Source organism: Mytilus galloprovincialis, chromosome 10 (genome assembly GCF_965363235.1).
Source record: "Mytilus galloprovincialis chromosome 10, xbMytGall1.hap1.1, whole genome shotgun sequence".
In the NCBI taxonomy this organism is placed as follows: domain Eukaryota; kingdom Metazoa; phylum Mollusca; class Bivalvia; order Mytilida; family Mytilidae; genus Mytilus; species Mytilus galloprovincialis.
In genome coordinates, this window is record NC_134847.1 from 1588476 (window position 1) to 1609801 (window position 21326).

At 31.6% G+C, this 21326-nt stretch overlaps 1 protein-coding gene across 1 annotated transcript in view; it reads right to left on the reverse strand.

The window, feature by feature from the left end:
* Positions 1-1192: 1192 nt before the first annotated feature.
* Positions 1193-21326, reverse strand: part of LOC143049637 (centrosomal protein of 162 kDa-like) — a 47014-nt gene continuing 26880 nt past the window's right edge. The window contains exons 17-35 of the mRNA XM_076223237.1: positions 20345-20365; positions 18610-18826; positions 18004-18261; positions 17593-17720; positions 16680-16812; positions 16016-16128; positions 14898-15142; positions 13984-14140; positions 12698-12847; positions 11508-11669; positions 11144-11227; positions 10728-10955; positions 9904-10129; positions 9438-9620; positions 8056-8240; positions 7188-7295; positions 5485-5601; positions 5100-5249; positions 1193-2737 (exon numbers count right to left, since the gene is read on the reverse strand). Coding sequence (XP_076079352.1) covers positions 2465-2737; positions 5100-5249; positions 5485-5601; positions 7188-7295; positions 8056-8240; positions 9438-9620; positions 9904-10129; positions 10728-10955; positions 11144-11227; positions 11508-11669; positions 12698-12847; positions 13984-14140; positions 14898-15142; positions 16016-16128; positions 16680-16812; positions 17593-17720; positions 18004-18261; positions 18610-18826; positions 20345-20365 — 3138 coding nt within the window. The 3' untranslated portion in view covers positions 1193-2464. The remainder of the gene's footprint in view (positions 2738-5099; positions 5250-5484; positions 5602-7187; positions 7296-8055; positions 8241-9437; positions 9621-9903; positions 10130-10727; positions 10956-11143; positions 11228-11507; positions 11670-12697; positions 12848-13983; positions 14141-14897; positions 15143-16015; positions 16129-16679; positions 16813-17592; positions 17721-18003; positions 18262-18609; positions 18827-20344; positions 20366-21326) is intronic.

Genomic DNA, 21326 nt, shown 5'->3' on the forward strand with positions numbered 1-21326 from the left:
TAAAGAGGACAACAGTACACACTGCTTTACTTATCATAATGTAGAAAGTCATTCAGATGAAGGGTTTACTACCAATGGCAAATAAACTTCATTTTATCTATCATCCATGTTTATGAAGACAAGGTCAAGATGAACCCTGCCAGAGTGACATGTATACCCGATAATCATTCCAATAACACCAGACACAGCTAACCTATCATTTATTGTATCCAAAAAACAGACCAACACACAAAACATTGATCAATGAACCATGAAAATAAGTTCATGTTAAAATGAAACCTGCCATTCTGAAATATACACCTTACAATCATTTCATACATCAAATATAGTTTACCTAGTGCTTATAGTATCTGAGAAACAGACTTTATCATGTAACTTTTGACTTTGATAATTGATCCTTGATCAATAAAATGAGGTCGATGTCATATGAATCCTGTCTGCTAGACATGAAGACCCTGCAAGGATCCCATATACCAAATTAAATCATTTTATTACTCATAAGTGATAAATTCAAATGACAAAAACCATTAAATGTTGGTTTTTTTTTCAAACCAGTGACTGAACCTTGAAAATGGGGTCAAGGACAAAGGACATATGACAAATGGAAACCTCATAACATAGGGCATCTGTATAGGTAAGAACTGTACACATCAGAGAGCACACAAGGCAATTGTCGATATGAATAATATTTCCAAGGGGCATTACTCTTCTAAAAATTATTGATCGGCATTGGTTTTCAAATTCGCCAAAACATTGCTGATATAAACCTATGATAAAAGTTTCATAAACATCTGGCAAGAATTGTACATGTGAGAGCGCTAACAAAACCGGACGCCCGGTATTTTCATGTCCCCTGCAACGTGTTACACATGGGACAAAATGGGATATATCTGTCATTATGAATGTTCCGTTTAATGAGATAAATTTCATTTGCATATTCAGAAAATTCTTAATCATTTTGCTGAGAACATAACTAAATATATATTTGTAAATTGTAAAAAGTACCTTTAACATGGCTATAATAGTCAAAAATGGTCATACTATGATAAATTATTTCAGTGAGATATGTGACTTAAAACCTTTTTCAGGGAAATGAAACGAAAAAATGGTTTTGGTAAATTTAGTAATGACCCAGAATCCTTACAGATATTTGAAGTAAATAAGATAAAGGTCAAAGTAAAGTTCTACTGAATTTATAAAATATACAAATATATAATTGTAAATTTATTATAAATATTTTCATTTCATGTATACAATTTTGAACAATATGTAAAATAATGATAATGATAAATAACATAAAATATGTAATAAAACTAAAACAAAACTAAGTATTTGACACAACTTTTGTATGTCTTACAACATCATACAAAACCTCTCTAAGTAGTGGTCATTATAGTCATTTCAAGAAGATATCTAATAAATAATTCTAGTACTGATAAGGAGACAATTCTTAAGAAATTATCTCCCTTTAATCAGGTTGATTTAACATTTGACATGTTTTATAAAGTACAACATCATACAAAAGTACATATTATATAAGTTTTTAAAACAGTATTAAAAAAAAACCAGGAACTTCCAAATGGTATACAGAGTGAACAACTCTTAAATGAGGCAACTCTAAACGTTCTAGGGGAAATAAAGGGGAAACAACTGCTCACATAATAAGAATTACCTATTGTTTTCTCAGAAATTTAAAAGGCCTTAAGGGTAACATACAAATTGGTGATTTTTATTCACATAGAATCAATCAAAAAAACACATAAATTTCAAGTTCCAATACTCTTCGAAAATTTTTTTGCAACATTCCTAAGATTTTGAAAATAAAAAATGATAGTTTGAAAAAGGACCCATATTCAACATACATTGTTAAACAAAACAAAAAGTGTCAAGAAATCTCCCAGTATTATGTTCTTGCAAATACAAATCCAACTCAGTTTGTTACACTGATTAGCAAATAACACCTTCTACTATTGTAGGTGGTGCATAAAAAATAAAACAGATGAGGGAAAAAAATTATAAAGATTTCAGTGAAAAGTTGCATGTAACAAGCAAGATATATTGAGCAATTTCAATTCCATGAAATGAGGTACCGGTATATGAACAGTTATAAAACGTGTTGTTTTATGAAACATAAACAAAAATACACATGTGACAAATAGAATGCACCACATCATTAAATTGTGTAGAAATTTTATTATTGATACAACCACAACATCTGCATAATTCTTAAAAAGAAGTTCAACACATTGGTCAAATAATTGACAAAAATATTTTTTAAATTAATACCAAATATAAGTTTTCCTCTTTTCCTTATTATTATTTGTTTGTCTTTTCTTAAAACAGATCATGGACTACAGTTATATAATAAAGAATACCATAATATAAAGTTTTCAATCTCTTGAAAATATATAGGACGGAATATTAATACAAATTTTAAATTAATAAAACTACTAAAGAGCTACTGCTATGACACTGCTGCACTGACAGGTATTACAACTCCTTGTTTTTGGAGTAATTTTAAAACGTCTAATATGGAATCTAATTCTGTTCTAAATCTTTGGATTTCGCTATTTTTAGAATCAACAATTCCTTTCCATTTATTTGCTTCCTGGTCCATTTCCACTGAAGCTGTGTGTTTGGCATTTTTTATAATTTGTTGCAGTTCAAGTTCTCGTGTTTCACGTTTTTTCTCCATTTGAATGATCTTCTGCTGAATTGATTCAAAATGTTTCATTTCCTAAAACAAACAAAAATACGTATAACATTATAAAGGCAAAACATTTAGGCAAGGCACTCTTAGTCAACATTTATGGAGGGCACTTCTATTCAATATATAGGCAAGGCACTCCAAGTCAATATATTGGCAAGGCACACCTAGGCAACTTTAATAGGCTAGGCACTCCTAGTCAACACTCCTTTCAACAGTAAGGGCATACTACACAAAAAACAATCCTACATTTTTTTTCCTATAAATATTCACATCAAATAAATAAAAATATTATTCAATAATTCTTATATGATGTGCATATTAGGGTATACGTTGATATGATTGTTTGAGAGGACTTCTGGTAGTTGTTCTTGACGTTGTTTATTTTTCAATAGACGACGTTGACCAAACTTCTTTTTGTAACCAATGTAAACAAGATAGCGGCGTTAATGACACAATCTGGATCCATGTTAACAAAATATGTTTTTACTTCGCTTTTATTGTTTTTAAATTAGGTACTAACACGAAACATCCATTTGAATGATAATAAGAGTTTTTGCACTTTATTATTTATCAAATTGCAAATTTCATTGATCACACATTTTTACGTTAACCAACACATGTATTCATGCGCCTGGTCTATTCAATGACACCAATATACAATTTACGTGTGATAGAGGTTACGAGTGTTGAAAAATAAATTCTGTATCTCCAATTTTAAAGAATCATGAGGATTAAACACCTTTTTAAAGGAATTTATTGGTGTATAAACTGTACCAAGTCACTCACAAACATATCATAAAACAAGAATGTGTCCCCAGTACACGAATGCCCCACTCGCACTATCATTTTCTATGTTCAGTGGACCGTGAAATTGGGGTAAACCCTCTAATTTGGCATTAAAATTAAAAAGATCATATCATAGGGAACATGTATACTAAGTTTGAAGTCGATTGGACTTCAACTTCATCAAAAACTACCTTGACCAAAAACTTTAACCTGAAGCGGGACAGATGGACGAACGAACGAACGAACGGACGAAAGGACGGACGGACTAACGGACGCACAGACCAGAAAACATAATGCCCCTCTACTATCGTAGGTGGGGCATAATAACTTTTATTTGTTTGTGAGTGAATTGGTCAAGTTTAATACACCAATAAATTCCTTTAAAAAGGTGTTTAATCCTATAATAAATTGTAAGCATTCAAAACTCTTTGCTTGGCTTACCTTTATTAGAAACCTTCAAACCTAAGCATTTGAAAGACAGAGATGTTTAAATAAGTAGAAATTTAAGGAGCTTTATGACTAGAAGAAAATTGAAAAGAAGAGCCAAATTAAGGTAAGGCCAACTTAAGTGCTTCAGGGAGTTGAAACCTTAGTTTCTTAATAAATATTATTCTCGCAAGTGTTATAAATCATGTCAGTACCAAAGCAAGAACTACTGGGATGATTATTCTCTAGGGGATTATCAACCAAATGCAAGTTAACGAAAATAACACTATAAATTTTATACATCAAAATGTCAATAGGACAGCAAAAACAACAAGAATGTGTCCATAGTACACGAATGCCCCACTCGCACTATCATTTTCTATGTTCAGTGGACCATGAAATTGGGGTCAAAACTTTAATTTGGAATTAAAATAAGAAAGATCATATCATAGGGAACACGTGTACTAAGTTTCAAGTTGATGTAACTTTAACTTCATCAAAAACTACCTTGACCAAAAACTTTAACCTGAACTTCACACTATTATTTTCTATGTCCAGTGGACCATGAAATTGGGGTCAAAACTATAATTTGGCATTAAAATTAGAAAGATCATATCATAGGGAACATGTGTACTAAGTTTCAAGTTGATGTAACTTTAACTTCATCAAAAACTACCTTGACCAAAAACTTTAACCTGAACTTCACACTATTATTTTCTATGTTCAGTGGACCATGAAATTGGGGTCAAAACTATAATTTGGCATTAAAATTAGAAAGATCATATCATGGGGAACAAGTGTACTAAGTTTCAAGTTGATTGGACTTCAACTTCTTCAAAAACTACCTTGACCAAAAACTTTAACCTGAAGCGGACGGACGAAGGGAGTCACAGACGGACGGACGAACGGACATACGGACAAACGGAGGCACAGACCAGAAAACTTGATGCCCCTCTACTATCGTAGGTGGGGCATAAAAATATTTCAAAGGCATGCCAGAGATGTTTAAATAATGAGAAGTGAAGTAAAAATATACTTTTCTAAATTCCTATCTGTATGTTAAAGTAGAAAACAAGCAAATAACTAATGTCTCAATTGACCCCTTTTATTTTGTGCAATTCAAGACAAATTTCCTGATAAAGGGGTTAAGATATATCACCAGAGTTACAGTACTTACTGGAGTGTGGAATTTCTTTGCCTCATGTACTTCCTCTTTCAGTTTGTCAATTTGGTTTTCTAAACTGGCATTCTGTATTCGAAGTATAGAAAGGTGTTCTGAATCTAAATGTGATTTATTTAACTGCTCTTTCAAATGTTTTATCATCACCTAAAAAAAAAAGAAATTTATGATCATTTATTTTAATAATTTACTGTTTAATTCATCAGATGTGCAAGCCATTACCACAGAAAGATGAATATAAATTTTTTATAAAATTATAAAACAGAAAAGAAGGTTCAGATTACTTTGACCTATAGTTGATTACTTTTAACTCACTGTAACTTGGATGGAGAGCTGTCTCATTGGCATTCATACCACATCTTCTTATCTAATGAATGCTTACCTGTTGAGCATCTGTTTTTGATTGTAACTCTGCCATTTTAGAGGCAGAATGTTGTAAAGCGTTGTCCGCCAAAAATTTCTGTAGCTCCCTCTGGTGTGAAGATCTTAGTACACCAATCTGTGAAAAAGTGAATTTCAAGACATTTTAACTATATACAACAAATAGTTCAATTTTGATTGGTGATTGGATGGCAGTTAATGTCAAGTGACAAAAAACATGCATTTACAGGACAACAACATGTTAGGGTGATATTTCTATCAAGTTATCTGACTGTTGATTTTTATTTGTAAATAATCAATTTGCTTTAGTCTAGAATTTTAGTTTATTGAAGTACCTTTTGTCTGATTTTAAAAATATGTCATTTCTATGGTCAGGTTGTTGTCTCTTTGTCACATTCCCCATTTCAATTCACAATTTTGTTTTAACTAAAAATATTTGAATCATCTATCGCGAAGAGATAGCCTTTTTGTGCTAATGCGGTGTAAAGCAACCAACAATCAATCAATCATGTTACTGTGATACGAGTATACAAGACAGACAAACTGAGCCTGATTTTTATCTTGCTATTTCCCAACAGTCTGCAGGATTACATGTCATCTTACTTTTACAAATTATTCTGACTCGGGGCAAGCAGTCTTTGCTCTTCCTCCTTATCTATATGATTTACAGTCTTTATATTGACCAAGGCGAAACTCAAACTCAAAAATGCTACTATATTTGTTTTATCATAAAAATATATAATCGACCCACAAGGTTATATTAAGAGGAACAAACTAAATAGAAAGGCAGCTTTTATTTACCTTCATGGTTACTTTATTTCCATGAGATGGCAGTTTAACATCTATTGACAAAAACCATGCATTTACAGGACAAGAACATGTTAGGGTGATATTTTTATCAAGTTATCTTACTGTTGATTTTTATTTGTAAATTATTCAATTTGCTTTAGTCTAGAATTTTAGTTTATTGAAGTACCTTTTGTCTGATTTTAAAAATATGTCATTTCTATGGTCAGGTTGTTGTCTCTTTGTCACATTTCCCATTTCAATTCACATTTTTGTTTTAACTAAAAATATTTGAATTACCTATCGCGAAGAGATAGCCTTTTTGTGCTAATGCGGTGTAAAGCAACCAACAATCAATCAATCATGTTACTGTTATATGAGTATACAAGACAGACAAACTGAGCCTGATTTTTAACTTGCTATTTCTCAACGGTGTGCAGGAAGACATGTCACCCTACCTTACAATTTTTTCTGATACGGGACAAGCAGTCTTTGCTCTTCCTACTTAATGCTATATGAGTTACAGTCTTTATATTGACCAAGGCGAAACTCAAACTCAAACTGATGTAACTTTTTTCTATGGAAGTGATCTCAACATGCAATTTATCTTTTTCACAAAAAATTACGATAACAAATCCCTTAAGGAACTCCAATTTAGTATCCCATTCCAAACCTCATCATAAATTGTTTAAAAGTCAATCATTTAAAAGTGTATCATGCTTTTATCACACCATTTTACAATTAAATCATTAATGTGCTTAACTTTCATCCAAGTATTGATCACAATATGGATCAAATACTTAGGGATACAAAATTATTGTTATTAACAAACACTTTGCATTTTACCAAACATAGTCCTTAATTCCATAGATTATAATAACTCATTCTAATAAATCTACATATATATGTCACTGGTACCTGTTCTTCATATTTTTCTCTTGTTTTACGATTCTTATCTTCAAAATGAGCTTGATATTTCTGTAATTCAATCCTATGTGTATCAACCTCTAGCTGTAGTTCATCAACCTAATAAGAGATATATTATGACAATTTATTCATTCTGTTAGTTAGTAATAGTAATTTTCCTTTAACTAAATGAAGGAAGCAAGATTTATTTCCTTAAATTGAATGGGGCATCAAGAGAAATTTCCCTTGAACTGAGTGAGAAGTCACAGAAGTAACTCTCTGTACACTCTTATTCTATCAAATATTCGTATATTTTAATGAATCAGCTTTTCTAATGATCATTTTAAGTATTACTAATTAAGAGTCAGTCTATCAGATACCAACTGATTTCTATAAAAAGACGTTAAGATTTATTGGTGATTATTAGGGACTTAAGTTGATTGTATGATTGATAACTGCTGTTTATCCAATGGCAAATATTAGGCCAAAAAAAATATATGTCTGTTTAAGGTTACATACTTTAAAAAAAAAATAGGGTAGGTAGGTAAGTATTTCCATTTTGTTTTATTTTTTCATTTTATTTTTTGTGACATGATTTTTAGTTAAACAGTTTTGTCCTGTCGTGGTTTGAGTTGGTCATGTGCTGAGTTTACCCGAAATTTTAATGAATGGATTATTTCCCTTTGTTGTTAGTTGGAAACAAATGGTGACAAAATGTTTATTTCTTCACACAAGTCACAAATTTCCTTAAAACAGCTATCATATTCACAATTGTGAACATTGGGATGTTTCAGGCAACACTAACTTCACTTTTGAGACAAGTTCAATTCATTTTTCACTTTACAACATCATACATGAAGGCTCAGAGAGTAAATCCTACCTTTGATTTTAACACTTCATTTTCTTTTATCACATCAGATATATGAGTTCTATCAGCAAATGTTTCAGGTTCATATTGTTTTTCATTCACTCTGTCTGTAAATCCGTTCATTTCAGATAAAACTTCTGTTTCATCTTCATCCATCTTTCTAGTCTTTCCTTTACCTTTCATCTTCTTATTTTTATCTAACAATAAAAAAACACATAGTTGAACTTTAAATGTATTCTGGGTTTTGTTTTTGGTTTTGGGTTGCTATCTGAAGGAGGAAGGCCGATGCAATGTATCACATATTAGACATACTGTAGTAGTATCTTAATAAATATTTTAATGGAATGTAAAATGAAACAATTTGTAGAACATTTATCTCTATTTTTTTTAAACTAGATAATTCAAAAATAAAAGGATCGGAGGACATTACCTAATCAATTGATTTATCTGGCTCAAGGCATACTGTTCCAACTACATGTATAAAAAGAACATAAAATCATTCACAACCTCTCCCTCCCCCCAAAAAAAATTCTTATAAAAAAATAAATAAAAAAGCATGATAAAAAGACAAACGGTAGTTTAGCTGACAAAAAATTGTACAAAAGAAGACCTTTAGAATACCATAATAAGGTCAAGCAGACATTGAAAAAACTCAATAGAAAGAAAAAAAAGTTTTTTAAAACAGTTGCCCTTCAAAAAACTTTTGGTTGATTAAAATAAACTTAGCTTTCCGACAAAGGAGTAGGGGCCATAAATTACTGCAAATTTTAAAGTTATCATACATATTCTTAAATTACTGAAAACTTTTCTAAAGTATAAGGTACTAAGAAAAACAAAACAAATTTGACATCGAACAAGTTACCATGGCAACAAATCATAACCTTATTTGCATATTTTGTTAAATTTCGTAATTTTCCTTGTTTTTTCATCAAATTTGAAGTATATTTTAGACTGAAAAAGTATGTGTGCACCCAAGAAACAACTTTATATTCGGTGAGATAATGCCAATAGTTATAATAAAGCTTCAGTTAAATTATTTTGTTGTTTCTCGGCTGCGCATGATGTTTCCACAACAGAAATAAAGTCAGAAAACTGCATAAATTCTGTATTTTTCATCGTTTTTGTGAAAACAGTACATATTATGACGTAATTCTGATGTCATCAGATAAAAATCTTAATGTTTTTCATTTATATTTCTTGACCCTATGCATTTCTAAACGTTATGTGCCAATTTGAAATAGTTATCAAACATTTCATTTTCTTGGGCCAAAACTAGGGCGTAATGCACCTACTCCTTTAAATTTTTTTTTTTTAATCATCACTGTAGAGACATTATTCATCTTAATCAAGTGCACTCTAAGAGTACAGTTTAATAATATACATTTCAAGTTTACCTGTATCATTGGTAAAACCATTGACAAGGTACAGATGCTTTTCTTTCCTCAGCCTCTCTATGGATTTTTGTAAGATTTGAAGGTCATGGTTTTTACTCTCAATCTCTGCACGAAAGACTTTTACTTGGTTCTTTAAATCTGCCTCTTGATCCTTCGACATCTTCAGTTCATTTTTCATTGAAACTAAAATCAGAAACAATTTTTAATATATTTCTTTATTGCCACCAATAAATAGTGGCTGCCATGAAATAACCCAAAAGTGGTGTAAAAACACAAAAAAATCAAAAATAGAAACTAAATACAAACTTTTTATGGAGATGATGTAACATCATTTTACTCTTATCATAGAGTTTCAGTTTTCACTAAAATTCAACTGAAAATATTCATTGTATTCATTTTGAAAGCTCTAGAATTTTGAAAATGTCAAAAACTAGCTTCTATCTATTTCTTTAACTATATATCCTACCTTCTTGTGACGTTTTAGTTTTATTTAGTTCATTATTAAGGTTATTTATTTCAGCCTGCAGTTCAGCTACTTGTTTTTTATATCTTTCTCTGACACTGTCTAACTCTCTCTGTACAGCTAGGGTACTGGTATGTGGGTGGTCATATTCCTTTAGTGAGTTATCATCAGGTCTCTTGTAGAGGTGAAGCTGAGCCTCCAAATCTTTTATCCTATCTTCATATTGTAACTGAAACAGGACAAAATACTGTAAATATTGCAATTTGGTGTCTGGCCTATTTTAACAATATTTAAATGTCCTGATATTTCCCCTAATGAAATACATTGCACAAATCAATATTACAGGCGTTTAGATTTTGGGAATTTAATCCAAACACCAAAAGTTTGAGGATTGGAATTGACGAAATACAAAACCAGAAAATATGCACTTTTATAGTATGTAGCCAGGTAAGGAAATAGAATCCAAAAATTGTTTAAATCAATTTTTTAACTAACCATTTAACACTACTGTTTATATGCCTCATCAAACTAAACAGGGAATTAGATATTCAAAGTTCAACTTGGTTTTTTTTAACAATATTCACAATGAGATCATGTCAAACTGAAACAAATATAAACCATGCTTTGTTACATTAGCATTTCAAGTTTTGTTCTAGCTCCAACAGTAATAGTTCCCATGAAAACAAGCCACCCTGATCAGAAATATAATTACGGCTACAGTCTTTGCTTATAGTCATCAGTGTTATAAGCCTAGAAGCATTTAGTACCAATTCAAAAGTATTTTCTTGGGTTGTTAATAATGTTCAAATTAGGAACAAATAAATTACCTTGACTGTGTGATATTTCTGTTCTACAGATCTCAGCATTCTCTCTGACTCTTGGTCTTTTGTTTCCAGCTCAGATTCTAACTTCTTTAGTTGATTTTCCAACACAATGACAGTGGGAGTTCTTTCTAATGACCCTGGTTTCTCATCAGAAGCAATGGCAGCTGTCATAATCAGAGCCGGCAGAGAGTTTGGATGTCGTCGACGGATAATCTGCTCCATCTCTTTTACCTATGTTTAATTAGAAGATACCCCATGTGTAAATTATTATCATTCTAAATTTACAACCGATAAAAATTGATTATTAGATTATCATTTCATTTTGTATTTTAATTTTCACAATTAGAAAAGAACACTTCATAATCCTGGGAATCCTCTGTTATAGCTTTGGCCTACAATGGTTTATTTCATAGTCTTACCTGTCGTTGCAAATCCTGAATTTTCTTTGCATCATTTGCTCTCTCCTTGGCTCTCGTTTTGTTTTCTTCTTTCTTTTTTCCCGTCTAGAATGGAAATAAATGGATGAAAAATATCTTACCAAAGTCTTATACCATGTACCTGAATATTTAATGGAAATTTATTAAAAATGAGGTTGTGTCAGTTTGACAAGAATGATCCCTCACAAATTTTCAAAAGCCTGTAATTTCGTCAAAAGTCTGCAAACCAAAACAACAAGGACACAGTCACAAATATCAAAGAAGACCCACATACTTAAAATAAGATCAATATGTGAAAGTGTTCATTTTTTTGTAGATAGATACACGATATTAAATGTCAACATACCTCAGATTTTAACTCTTCTATTCTGACTTTGAGCTTAGCTATTTCCTCCTCCTTTTCTTTCAGTATTTTAGCATCTTTGTCGAGGATTTGTTGATTTTCAGCATACCACTTCAGCTTTCGTGAGATTCTTTCATTCTCCTTTATGTATTTTTCCTCTATTTCCTACAAAACCATGTAAAGGGAAATAAATCTTTAGTCAGCATTGTGTTTGCCAAAACCTTGGTTTCATCAGTCCTTTTTAAGCATTTATGTGAAACAGAATTTAGGTAATCTGTGTTAATAAGAAGACTAAGAATATGTGTAAATACATTATACTAGGTCTACTTAACAAGTTTGGAACAACAAAAGGTGTCTCTAAAGGGAACACAAAATCTTGTGTGACTTTCAGAGTTTGTTTTTAAAGTCTGTATGGTGCCATAAAGAGGTGAACTGGTTTTTTTCTTGGTTGTTGGTGGTCTCATTGGGTTATACTCCACACCAACTTTTATTCACGTTCAGAAAAGTTTACAAGATATGTATGTTATGAAGCAAAACAACAGTTTCTTTGATGCAATGCATGATACTTTGATTTTCAAAGTATCAACAAGTTTTCTGTTCGTCTTAAGCCTGGCAATCCAAAAGGACTTGGAAATTTTGTCAATTTGCTGCTAATCTGCCAAGCTTGATGCATTTAGGAGCAAACACAAACTATTTTGGCTCAAAATGAGAATTCTCTCCCTGAGGACTTTTACCTTATGAACTAGCACATTTAGAACCCTTCTCCAGCAGGTGATGGCCATTGTCTAGTATGACTTGATTCATTTATTTTTGTGGTTGCCAATTTTTTGTGGATTGCGGAAACCTTGCATTTTCATGGATATGTGATTTTGTGGTTCTGCCATAATCTGGATACAACTTTATAGAAATTTGTATTTTGTTAAACATTTTAATTCATGGTTCACCTGTATCCACGAAACCCACGAAAATTGGTATCTAACAAATAATAATGTATCCCCAGTATGCAGGGAATGCACTTTCAAATCATTTTTCAGGTCATTTACATGTTTATGTATGAAATATTCACCACTGCACCTTTAGCATTAAACCATCCTTCATCCCCATTTATTCATATGTTGTAAAATTTCTTATATGACTATATACTAACATTTTAATCTAATCTACTAATTGTTATTTTTTGTTTACTGTCATACCTTAGCCTCCTCAGACTTTAATCCTTTAGATTCCTCCAGTTTTTTCCTGAGTTGTTCTTTTTCTTTAATAATCTGATCAATGTGTTGTTCTAATTCCACCTTAGTTTTCTGGAGGACTGATAATTCTCTTTTGGCATTTTCCTCCTGTCTCTGTAAAATTATTCATCATTTACATGTAATTATAAAGCCAACATGTGTCAATGTGGCATTTGACTGGTATAAATCAATCAAAAATATTTATTAGTATACAGCAGATAATTTCCCCATTAATTTCATACAGATCTTAAAAAGTGAACAGTATTCACAATTTGTAAAGACCCTGGCACTTTGGAGTATGATATAGTAACTAGACATGTGTCTTATGAGAATATCCCTTGCCTTTAATATGAACAAATTCTCCGTTACCTGTTTTGTCATACACACTTAATTAATTTTTTAAATAGTTCAAATTTTACCCTCTATTCTATAATCTCTTAAAGTATTTCTTATAACTGCTACTGCTACAGAATTGCGTATCTTTCAATAGCACCTGTGATTCTCCTTTTTTAAAGACATTCCTGTTACTTAGTCTTTAGATGCCTTGGTGTTGTCTACATATACATTTTTGTATCCTCTGCTTTTTTTCAGCAATGTTTCAGGATTTCCTGCATTATATATTTTGTGGAGAGGCTATGTTTTAGATTTTTGTACTATTATATAAACCTTTGCCTCTAATATGGTGATCTTCCCTCTCCCTGGTACTACCCCTCCGTCAGAATCCCAGCAGCAATGTTATGCTGTACTAACCTTGGCTTCTTTAAACTCGGCCTCTAATATAGCTATCTTCCCTGCCCCCAGTACTGCCCCTCCTTCTGTATTCCCTGCCGCTATGTTTTGTTATATTAACCTTGGCCTCTTTAAACTCTGCCTCTAATATAGCTATCTTCCCTGCCCCCAGTACTGCCCCTCCTTCTGTATTCCCTGCCGCTATGTTTTGTTATACTAACCTTGGCCTCTTTAAACTCTGCCTCTAATATAGCTATCTTCCCTGCCCCCAGTACTGCCCCTCCTTCTGTATTCCCTGCCGCTATGTTTTGTTATACTAACCTTGGCCTCTTTAAACTCTGCCTCTAATATAGCTATCTTCCCTGCCCCCAGGTCTGCCCCTCCTTCTGTAATCCCTGTCGCTATGTTTTGTTATACTAACCGTGGCCTCTTTAAACTCTGCCTCTAATATAGCTATCTTCCCTGCCCCCAGGTCTGCCCCTTCTTCTGTAATCCCTGCCGCTATGTTTTGTTATACTAACCTTGGCCTCTTTAAACTCTGCCTCTAATATAGCTATCTTCCCTGCCCCCAGTACTGCCCCTCCTTCTGTATTCCCTGCCGCTATGTTTTGCTGAACTGGTAAGCTGGTGATCACACCTTTGTTCTTGTATGCCACTTCTTGTCTTTCAAGAAGAGTCCTGAATAGAGAAACATGTATTGAATTTTATGCTTTAAAGAAACACTAAAATATGTAAAAAATGAATTCAACAATAAAATATTGTATAACAAGTAGCTTTTAATACTCATTGTAAACTGCCAAACAGTGACCTATAGTTGTTAATTTTTGTGTCATTCGGTTTCATGTGGAAAGTTGTTTCATTTGAAATCATACCATGTCTTCTTTTAATATCACCATGTATTACCCTTATACTATATCTATTAATTTATTAGGGGAGATAATTCCAGAATACGTTTTTTTTAATTTTCAGAATACATGAATCTTATTCATTGGAATTTTTCAGCAATTCTCATTTTCATCTTTCAAATATCACTTTCAAAGAAAAATACCTAAAAATGGGAAATTTGCATAAATCAGACATTTCAAGGGTGATTACTTAAAATCCCCTCTTTTAAAATTGTCTCCCTTTTATTTTGTAATGAAATTTTAGTTTCTCACTTTCTTTTTGGAAGTATAATCTAAATATTTGCATTTTTTATTGTTTACCAAATATATCGTTGCAAGATCATTCGATTCCTCATTGGTTTGTAGTTGCTATGATCTTTGAAATCTGCATGTTGCATTTAAATGTATATTTCTGAAAGGTAGACAATTTGGAGGCATTACAAAATGATTTTTTTTTATCAAGTTTCATAGTTATAGTTGCATCATAACAATTTTAGGGTCACTATAAAAATCCTAAACAAATCTCAAATTTGATTATAACAAGCACAAACCTAAGATTTGACACTTCTGTTGCCATCTTTTGGTTTTCTTTAAACATTCTTTCCTCTGCCTGTTTAGACTGTTTTTGTGACGTCTTTAATTGTTGATACAGTTTTTTGTTTTCCTGCTGGTATCCTTCCAACAGTGTTTCCTGTTCCTTGAGCTCCTTCTCAAACCGTTCAACCTGTCCTTTACTGGCTCCATCAGTCAAACCTTCCACCATTTTCTTTCTTATTTCAGTCTCATCCTCAGGTACCTGTATGAAGAAGAAAAAACAATGTTACAGGTTACATTCTTCTCATATGTTTTATGATGGTATAATACTTAACACCTAACGGGAGAGATAGTGCTTAATATTCATATGATAAAGATTTAATCTTTTAAACAGTTTAATTGAGTTCTGGAGCTGGAATGTCAGCAACTGCTAATAGTCCTTTGTTAATTTATGTATCATTGTCATTTTGTTTAGTTTCTTTTGTAACCTATTCTGACATCAGACTCAGACTTCTGTTAAACTTAGTTTTACTGTGAGTATTGCTATGTGTTTGTTTTTTCTACATTGGCTAGAGGTATGGGGAGGGGGAGATCTCAAAAAACATGTTTCACCCTGCCACATTTTTGTGCATGTCCCAAGTCAGGAGCCTCTGGCCTTTGTTAGTCTTGTATGATTTTCAATTTTAGTTTCTTTTATATATTTAGTAGTTATATCTTAAGTATGCTGTCCATTATCACTGAACAAGTATACATTTTTGTTAAGGGCCAGCTAAAGCACACTTCTCGGTGTGGGATTTTCTGGCTGCATTGAAGACCCATTGGTAGCCTTCAGTGATCTTCAGTTTTTATCTGCTCTTTGGTCGGGTTGTTGTCTCTTTGATACATTTCCCATTTTCATTCTAAATTTTATTGGTCTTTTTATATAACCTGTGTGTTGTTGAAGAAGGTATGTTGACCTCTTTAAAAAAATTTATGTTGCTGTGTAGTTATTTCATGCATAAACATTTACTGACATCTCCATATTGAAATCAGCCTTACCATCCACAGTTCTTATGAGATCATGTAATTTCACAGATAATCTGAACTGAATCAAATATTTTGATCAAAATCTTTGTTTTGATTTTGACATTTTTACCTTTGCTTGCAGAACAAATATTTCTTGTTTAAGTTTAAATATTTGTTCCTCAAATTCTTGTTTCTGCATTTCAATCATAGTGCCATATTCTTTTTCTACTTGAACGAGGTCATCTAAAAATAAAATTATAGTGTTACTAGTATAACATCAAAATCATGTCCAACTGTTTTTATATGAACAAGGTTATCTAAATAAAGATTAAAACCAAAATTGAGTCAAACTTAAGCTACCTGTACAAGATTATCTATTTATATAAATGGCATACATTAACATCATTTCAAACTTTTTTCAAACTGAATGTGTTTAATCTAAAAAAAAGTTTTATTTTAACCTATAATGGACTACTTTTACAAATTGTGAAAACAGGAAATGATGCTTTCAAATAATGAAAAAACCAATTTAATTGTGAGTGTTAATTTCTGCGAAATCTTTATGTAATTTTTTCATAAAATAAAAATAATGCAAAAATTCCTGGATTACAGTACTTAAAACTTTTTTTCTACTTGAGCAATGCCATAAAAATACTATAACAATCACAATCTTTATGACAACCCCTTTTCTACCAGAAAGCAGTCACATGAAATAATGAATAAATTTCTGTTAAACCCAGATACATCAATTTAAGGAAAACCCCTTATTACTCTTGAAATAATCTGTAACCTACCTTTTGTCTTTCTATGCAACCTTCTCTCCTCCTCCAAAGATGCCTTCAACCTTCCAACATCATCGTCTATTCCAACAGATTTGTCTCCCTTCCAACTGGCTGCTATTGATGGCTCATCCATAGAGTATTTGGCCTAAAACAAAATAACACACTTTAACACCATTTCTCATTTATTGCTTCTCTGCAAGCCAATAATTATATAATAACTAATCGAAGAATTCGAATAGAGAAAAATATTCACTAAGTAACTGAACAACACATTGATCTGCTTTTATCGCTGTCTTGACAACCCCTATTGTTGTGTGACGGTCAGAGAGTGAAATAACCACGTTTATTTCACATGTGAAATTATCCATTTTTATTTAACTGGGAAATCAATGTAATTCATTGCAAACAATGTAGTAAATTCAGATTACCATTGGAACAGATGTCCAGATAGGGTGACAGGTTTTTCTACAAACTGCTACACAGCAGATTATAATGCATAGTTCAAAGCAGAGCACCTGAGATCTTCTTCAGTTTTTCTGAGATTTATATTACTTAGTCTGAAGTTTTCTATGAATTATTATGTGGACATGCTCATTGTTGCATAGTTTTTCATTTTTGGCCATTGCAGTATCAAATTTTTCTTGAACTTGTGAGTGTTTAAATGTTTCTTTGGCCTCTTTTCAATTTCTCATACATCCTATAACTATGACCTCCCTTTTTATTCTTTATGAAGAAAATATAATTCTTGTTAATCATAGTGTTGTCACCTCCAATCACCAAGAATAATCTGTTTCACACTAAATCACTCAAAAGTATTTCAATTGAAATGCACTGGGTCTACAGTTGTTTCATCGCCCATCCACCATACTACCAGCAAATTAAAATATTAACCAGATTTTTACGTTTAAAATTTGATAAGATTTACCTCAGGAATATTTCTGTCTGTGAAATGTTCCTTTATATAGTTAGCAAAGGCATCGACTGAAGCATTGAGCTGGGATTCCATTCCTGGGTCTATGTATTTCTGTTTCTTGTTTGTAGGACTCTCTGTTCCTGAAATAAAGAAGATTTTCTAGCATTAACAAATTTAGGTGTATTTTTGTAAATATGTCTAGTGTATAAGTTTTATATCAGGAGTAGACATATGACCTCACATTGTTTGGATACCAAAGACAACAGTTTCACAGACTTTTTTATTTATGACATTTTAAGCTAAATCATTTATTAAATGGAATTTATTGTTGCATTAGAATGGAGATAACTGTATTATATTTTACTGTCGCAAATATCTAATGCAAGTTTCTATGTTAACTCAGTTAAAATACAATCCTGTTACCTTTGATCTTTTGTTTAGCCACATCAACAGGGGACCAGACATCAGTGACTGCTTTCCTGTCCAGGATACCAGCCCTCTCATCATGTCTGTCAGTAATGTCAATTTTTCTGTCGTATCTTCTTTTCTGTCTATCATTATCTTCTAGCCTCTCTTTGGAACTACTTGGCCTCTCTTTCATTGTCATATTTTTAGATGGAGAATATGATGTTCCATATCCTGAACTCTTAACGTGATCAAACTTAGGATTCAGAGTTCCACCTAAAGCACATTATACTTTTTTGTAAGCATATAAAAAGTAAGATTATCTCATACTAAAAATGGGATATTTTGAAAACACTTTTACAAACTTTCAAATCTTAAGCTTAAATTTACAATGTCAAAAAATTAGTAAAGTTGATGAAAATTCTTGAATATTGGTGAAAAGATATTTTCAATGGATTGAGCATGTTGGTTTTTTATCTGACTGGCAGTCACTTAGAATTACATCCCATTCTTGATTTTGTTTATTTATTTAATGAATCTAGGTAGATTATTGAGCTTTACATATTTAGCAACTTGATCAATGAATATATACATAGTTGTGTAGGCAAGTTACAAACAGCTTACTAGGTTTTACAGGTGAGTGTGACCTATCAGTTACTGCCCCTGATGGTGCCCATCGCCGTGGTGACATGGAAGCTGACATACTTCTCCTAGGAGATATACTGGGTGATTTCTTCCTTCTTTGTGGTGATCCTTTCTTTGTTCTTTCCTTTGAATCATCTTTGCTTTTCTTTTTTTCTTTCGTCTCTTTTCTCTTTGACCTCCCTCTTTCTGATACAGACTGGAATTTGATGAAATTTGAATTAATTATATTTCAATTTAATTGCTTTGTCACATTTTTTTTCTCATTTTCTTTTCTTTTTTAAAAAGTGTATAGCTACCTGTGTAAGTTACAAATTATAGAAACTTTATGTAAGCTTTATAATGTTAAATCTTCACATACTATTACAAACAAAATGACATATACATTGTATAGATAATTTAAAATATTTGAAGTGAAATCAAAATATTATTGTAAAAAAACATGACATATTTAGTAATGTTAATTCCAGGTTAAAAAAGTTACTTCACATAAAACAAAATCATATGCAACATTAACATGCTGAAGGAGTCATTAATTATGTAAAGGTCATTAATATGTTATAGTTCAAAGATGATGATGTTGTTGGATTTGATTAATTTTGAAGGGTTGACTACATCAATTGGTGATTTGATGGTTTCAAATAAGCAAAACAACAGAAATTCAATCATTTTTTTCACCGGTAATCATAAGTTTCACTCAAACGCACTCTACTGGAATAAGGGCACTTACATTTTAACAATGTGTGGAAGAGTTCATATTACTTCTATTAACAATCATTTTATTATAATTTTGATAGATGTTCAAATATTACAGATTATTGTATTTCACTTCATTTACATAATTTAGCTCAGACAGCACTTCAGAAATATTTTATAAACATATTTGAATTTCTTTTTGTTACATTCATGACATTACTTATTCTCTTTAAATTACAAATCTTTTTATGTCCAACATTTTTTTTACTTTTGAGCTAATAAAGTGCTATGAACATGCATGATAAATGTGACATTATAATCTTCTAATTACTAATAGTAAAATATTTTAAAACATTTTCTTCAGTAACTCATGGTAACTGGTTATTATTCAAAAATCGAAATTTCTCATTGAATCACTGTTTCCTGGAGAAATTTATTTTGAACCAATTTTTATTGACAGATTCAAATGAAATTTAGATTAACTGTCAGATTTTAAAGACTCTTCACATTTCAAAAACCAATTCAAAAGTACTTTTCTATCTGTTGATTAAGTTTGTTTTTATAATATTAAAAAATTACAAAATTCAATTTCTACATGTATTTTACTTATAAAAAAAATAATATGTGAATATAAAGTTTTCTAACTTCTATCTTTCACTTCCTTTCATGCAATTAAATCTAGCCTTATCCTTCCGACTTTAATCAAATGTACTGTGGATTCATTAATATTAGTTGGATACCAATTTTTCGTGGATTTCTTTGGTACAGTTTGGTACAGTTGAGTCGTGTATGCAGACTTTGGCTAAACCATGAAATTAAATATCCATGAATTTTCAAGTTTTCTTTAATGCAAGAAGATTGGTACCCACTATTAAATGAATCCACAGTAGTTATCTATAAGACAAGATATATACTGGTACATGTATCAGGATAATAGCAAACAACACTGCACAAACCTATGCACAACACTTCTTTGTATAAATGTGAGTAATCTCCCCTTTACATACAAACCACAACTTACCCTTTTAGATGAACGGCCAGTCTTCATCAAAACAAAAAATATGCACACATTAACATAAGAGTTAAATATTCAGTTCAAAGTTTTTAAGAACATTCAATGTATGACTACACATGATTTGATAATAGAACACACCCAGCAAAATGACAGAAGGGACTATTATATTTTTAAGGGAGTTTCAGTATGTACAGGTTTAAGTCTACAGAAATTTAGAAACAAACAGAGTAGAAAAATGTCCATATCTGTTTGATTATGGAACAGTTTTTATCAGTTCTGTTATTTGTATTTTTTTAATAACTGTTGTTATCTATTTTATATTAATTATAATTCCACCTTATGTAATAATGCTGTAATTTGATTGGATGAGAGACATGGTATTTTTTACCAATTTCTATGTATTGAGATTTTCTTTTCTCTGCCGGGGTACTTGTCATTAGGGAATTCCATGTGCCGGTGTATTTGCTAGCAAATACCATGGCAGATGGGGAATACCCTAGCAAATACCATGGCAGAGTGGGAACACCATGTCTAAAAATAACTCAATGAATTATTTCTATTCTAATATGACAAATTCATGGTCATTTTAAAAATACGGTTCCAGATGAAATATTTTAAGAATAAAAAGCATCATTTGAATGACGTAAAAATTCCGTGAACCTGTACTTTTAATGACGTCATAAATAAAATTCAACGGAAATGAATTGTCACCTGGTCACATAAAACTGGAATCCACTTGTAATACGCTTCACTCAAACTGATGATCTACGTGTAGTAGTCAGTCGAGAACCAGCAAATTATCATAAAAAGGTCAGCTAGTGACTGTGCTATTTGCACAGTCAAATTGCATTGACTGTATAATCATTTCTTATAAAAATATGATAAGAAATGATTATACAGTCAATGCAATTTGACTGTGCAAATAGCACAGCTGCAGTGTATACAAAAATTATACATTCAAGTAGAACTTACATATGATACTTGATTA